Consider the following 5,210-nt stretch of genomic DNA (forward strand, 5'->3'; position numbering starts at 1 on the left):
AATAATAATTGGCTTAGGGGGGCCGCTCTGCCCCACCCTCCCCTATGTATTTTATTTAATTATAATTTATATTAATATTTATATTTGTTATAAATCATAAAAATATAGAATTTATTAACAACCAAATTGAATTTTAATCAAATAATTTAATTAAATTGACGCTTTATTATTTTTAACTTCCCGCTAAGAAAATCGACAATTTTTTTTAAATGGTTTCAATATTTCTCTCTCAGGTAGCGTTAGTGGTCTTTTAGTGGTTTTTTTTTTCGACAGTAGTGGTTCCTTGAGAAAATTTATGGCAACACCATGGAGAATAGAGACAGTCTCTATTCTCCATGGCAGTCCATGGGCAACACTGGTAATTATATCTTATTGCTACCTCAATGATGATTTGTATTAGAAAATAACATTAATTGTGTTCATCGTAGAAATAAAAAAAAGAAAAGTTGTGTCAATTTAAAATGCCTCTACAAACAAGATTTGAAAACTTTTATATTACCCGTAAAACATGGGAAATAAGGGATATAAATAAATTACTTGAACGTGCAGACCGTAACGGACATGAGGACCCCGTCACTCTGGAGAAGGATTTTTCTAAAGTATTCCGATATTCAACTCACTTAATCGAGTGGAAGGTCGAATTGAAAATTTCAAGTTCAAAGTTATTTCCTGGCGGACTGAGTTTATCACTCATCCCTGTAAGCGGAATGAATTGTGACACCTGTAACTTTTACCTGGTTGATATCGACAAAAATAATCTTTACATTGGACCGAGTGACCAAAGTACTTATACTAATCGTGAAGACCCAGATTTCGTTCCTGACCGTTTCCAGAGAAAAAAAGAAGATCTGCTTCCAAACAATACTATGACACTGCTCGTAGAAGTTTTTTCTTACTGGGAGTGTTATCCGATGATACCTCATTCGAAAATCTTATCAACTAAAGGTCCAATCGAGGTACCAATTGATTACTTTGAGTTATATAACAGTCGAGAAGATAGCGGTGATGTTGTTGTCATACAGGTGCAGAATACTAAATTTCCAGTGCATAAAAATGTTTTAGAAAAAGGGTGTCCTCTATTGTACGAAGAAGTTGTTCGTCATCAACAAACATTCGACAGCAGTAACAATTCTAAATTAACTCTTACGGGTATCGAACCAGAGATATTTAAAAAAGTTGTGGAATATATCTATACTGACAAGGTCTGTAACCTAGATGATCATTTAGAGTATTTGCTAGAAGCTGCTGATAAATATGAATTGATAAAACTGAAAAAAATGTGCGAAAAGACGTTAGTCTGGAAGTATCTTACTATCCGCCATGCTCCACGGATTTATGATTTAGCTATCCGTTGTCATTCTCCTAAATTAAGACAGTCTGCCCTGACTTTTCGGCCGGATATTGAAAAGCCTAGTGCACCCTGGCCCATGTCGCTTCTCACAGTAGCTTCAAGCGAATACGAATATGGTATGTTTTAACTCCCTCCATTGTAGCGAAACTTATAATTTTTTTTACTCAATCAAAGTATCAGATTTTAATTATTTACTCATTTTTTAATTTTTCAGAAACAACGAACACAGAATAAGTTTCTCTAACGCGGAGTAGATTGTTTTCACATCAACAAAGATCACCTTGTTCATTCGTAACGAAAACATTTTTTGTCAAAAAATACTATTATTATAAATTCAATACTTATTAATTACATTTCTAATTCGTTCAATAAATTTGTTCATTGAACTTAACTTCTGTTTGCGTTTTTTACTTTCGCTACATTCTTTAATAAAAACTCAAATTTACTTCTAGTAACTTATGATCTGAATTTCAATTGAATATATTTAAAGGTATTTATTGAGTCATTAATCAATGTATCGTTTAAAAATTGTAATTTTTCAATTACAAATCAAAGAAATAAATTAAAGTTTACTTATATTGAAAAGATTTATTTATTTCATAATCCAGTCTAATACAACAAAACTTTGAGGAAATTTTAATTATACAATTAAGATATTGTACTATTTAGATCAAATGGTATCATTAGCTGGTACACAGAAAAAAAAATTATTTGGCTCAAAGAAATTTTTCTTAAGCCAAGAAACTTTTGAGGGTATGGAATGAAAACCGAGATTTTCTTGACGCAAGTAAAAAAATTCCTTGGATTTTAAATCTTGAACGAAAAAAAAAAACTTTTGACTCAATACATTTTCAAAGATTGATTCAACAGTTGAGTTACTTATTTTAATAATTAAAATTTCTTGATTTAATAAATATTGTTCCTTACTGTAATACATTTGTTACTTTAACCAAAAAATATAAATGTTCAGTACAAGAAAGCTGCAACATTGAATAAAGTAATGCGATGTTTTAAGTCAATAAACAGTAATAACTTGAACTAAAATACAAATCTCGAACCAAGAGCACTGCGAGCTTAAGCCAAGTAAGTTTTCTCTTGGATTCACGCAGAGGTTCTCCCACTCTTTTCTCAGTACTCTATCTTTGTCGCTCCTACACAAGAAATGAATATTTTGTCCACGCTATAAGGTTTAGTAGATAAAATTTAAAAAGCAAGATAATAATAATTATTTCATATATGTTATAATTATTTGTAAGTTTAGCAAGTACATATTTTAATTATTATAAATTCAGCTATTTAAGGAATTTCCGAGTGAAACTATATTTGTTTTATTCTAATTTAAAATAAAATATTCTTAAATTAAGAAAACTTGATGGTTTACAAATAAAGGCAAAATTTTTTTTATTATTATTCATAAAAGGAATTTTTTTTAGCTTAGTCTTAAATATATATAATACTGAATAGCTTTAAGTAAAAGAATAAATTTTTACTTTCAAATGCGTGTGGTGGCCGAGTGGTCTAAAGCACATGACTCAAACTGGATCTCTATCTAAGGGTCGGCGGTTCGAGTCCCATCATACGTCAAAACAATTAAAACTCCTTCTTTGCCGATGGTAAAAAAAAGGACATTTAACCTCTCCAGGGAGGAATAAATAAATCGTACAGAGTTAAATAATTTTTTTGAACAGGAAAAATTATTTCTTGAAAAACCAAGAGAAAAAAATACTTGGGCTGAGAATCAAATCACTTTAAACCAAGAAAAAAAATACTTGGGCTAAGAATCAAATCTCTTTAAACCAAGAAAAAAAAATAATTGAGTCGAAAATTAAATTATATTAAGCCAAGAAAAAATACTGGAATCAAAAATCTAAATACTTTAAACCGAATAAAAAAATACTTGAGATAAGTCTGAAATGTTTTTAAACAAAAACAAAAGTTTTTCAAGCTGAATAATTTTATTCTGGAATCGAGATAGTTATTTATTCAATAAAGAAATTAGCTTCTAAATCCAAATTTTGTTGTTATTTGAATCAAAAACAAAATGTAAGCTTGATTCAAGAAAAAATTTGGGAAGAACGTAAATTCCTTAGTTCAAGTAATCCTTTTTTTCTGTGTAAGCATTTTTTTTTTTTTACACAATTAAATGTACCATAGCGTAAAGTAAATTTTCCATTTCATTGTTCAATTCACCTTGAACAATTACGACGAAAAAACGATCTGTTAATAGAAATAGTAAATTACACACCGAGGGAGAATAATAAGACATTCCGATCCATCCAGTTCTGAAAAACTAAAAAAATACTTAACATTTTTTCAAGTCAAATTAACAATAAATTGATGTAGAAATCTGCCTGAAAATTGACGAAAAATTTTTTTTAGTCAACTTTTGAAGTGAAGCTGCATTCTAACTCGAGTAATAAATTTATGGAAAATTGTGTAGCACGTTGTATATAAATTGTCGTCAAAAACGGCAAAGCCCGAAGTTGACGGAAAATTTTAAGAAAATTTTACTAGGGTTTTTTTCCAGTAAAAAAAGTTACTTTTAAATTATGGAGGGTAGAGGTACCTCTACTCTCCATACCCTAGGCTAGTTGCTGTTATGTCCTCAGTGGCCTCAGGTGCCTCCACCTGTTAATGAATTAATGAACTTGAGATCCATAAATAGGCGCGCATTTAAATTTCATTTGAAATTATATATTATCTTACAACACTTATTGCGTCTTGTCAATATTTAGTCAATAGTTTAAATAATAAATCGTCGTGGCACATATTTATTAAATTATATATTTTTATTATAAGAAACTTTAAATAAATAGATAAATAAATCTTTATTTTGTATTCAGAGAAATATAAATACAGTTTGAGTGGTCTTGGAACGTTTCCTGTCACCCGATACTTAAAACCTAAACAAAACACACGCATAAAAATCATGAATAGGCCCTTGTTCTATAGTTAACAGTAAATATGGTTATAAACAAATGCATACTCTATAATCAAATAAGAAAAGATATATTTAATAAATAAATGTTACTTATAAATGAAAACCATATCACAAGAACTCAATTATTATTGTTAATATATATACATATTAAATAAAGAGTGACTCGTATAATAAATAAATTAATAGAAATATAGAAATATAGCATTAGAATAATTATAATGGTGTTTCATGATAAATAATAATGTCAATCGTATTGAATAATCAAATATAGAATAATTAACTAAAAGATTGTATTTAAGTACAGGAAAATGGAATATAAATAATATAAGTAATAAGTAAAATCATAGAAGGGTAAAGTAAAGAACGTAAATATGTAAGTTTATGTCTCGAATTAGTATTAGTAAAAAGTATAAGTATATTTGGTAAAGAACATGGATATATAAGAATATATATATATATATATATATGTATATTGTATGAGCATGAGTGTGAACATGAGAGTAGTGGGGAGAAGTTGGAGAGTGGAGGTCAGAGATCTCTCTGCCGTCTGATGTAACTTCACTTCTCTCCGAGAACTATTGACGAGCACAACTGTTATTACTGATCAAATCTTATCTACACTTTATAATAAAACGCAGTCTTCAGATAAAAGTTATTTTATCAATTACATCTATCCTTATCCATAATTTCATTATCTCATTAAATAATAACCATCATCATCATAGTCAACAATAAATTTATCACTGTTTTCAAATTCAAAATTGGTCCCGCGTGACAACGAACTGCCCACTGTCCAGGAGGTGGCGTCAGCTCCGATCCTAGTAACCTCCCAGGACATAACATATTTGAATCTAGGGGATTTTACGCGGGCGTTTAGGGGAAAGTAGATGAGTCTGGTATCTGGTAACACTGGCCCTA

The 5,210-nt window shown here is 29.6% G+C and overlaps 1 protein-coding gene across 2 annotated transcripts; it reads left to right on the forward strand.

Annotated features, from left to right (window-relative positions):
• Positions 1–287: 287 nt before the first annotated feature.
• LOC130666518 (speckle-type POZ protein-like) lies at positions 288–1,814 on the forward strand. Of its 2 annotated transcripts, XM_057467597.1 has the most exons (3): positions 288–358; positions 429–1,467; positions 1,566–1,814. In XM_057467597.1, exons 2-3 carry the CDS (start codon positions 462–464, stop codon positions 1,583–1,585), a joined length of 1,026 nt encoding a protein of 341 aa, XP_057323580.1. In that variant the 5' UTR covers positions 288–358; positions 429–461; the 3' UTR covers positions 1,586–1,814. The 2 variants fall into 2 exon arrangements, with proteins under 2 accessions (XP_057323580.1, XP_057323579.1); XM_057467596.1 differs by having other exon boundaries at positions 302–1,467; positions 1,566–1,813.
• The last annotated feature ends 3,396 nt before the right edge of the window (positions 1,815–5,210 follow it).

The sequence above is a fragment of the Microplitis mediator genome, chromosome 4, assembly GCF_029852145.1.
Source record: "Microplitis mediator isolate UGA2020A chromosome 4, iyMicMedi2.1, whole genome shotgun sequence".
NCBI lineage: Eukaryota > Metazoa > Arthropoda > Insecta > Hymenoptera > Braconidae > Microplitis > Microplitis mediator.

Excerpts from the sequence above, each read along its gene's own strand:
- LOC130666518 (XM_057467597.1), top strand. The coding sequence starts at position 462 with ATGCCTCTACAAACAAGATTTGAAAACTTTTATATTACCCGTAAAACA. Across the intron at positions 1,468-1,565 it reads TTCAAGCGAATACGAATATG|AAACAACGAACACAGAATAA; the intron begins GTATGTTTTAAC and ends TTAATTTTTCAG.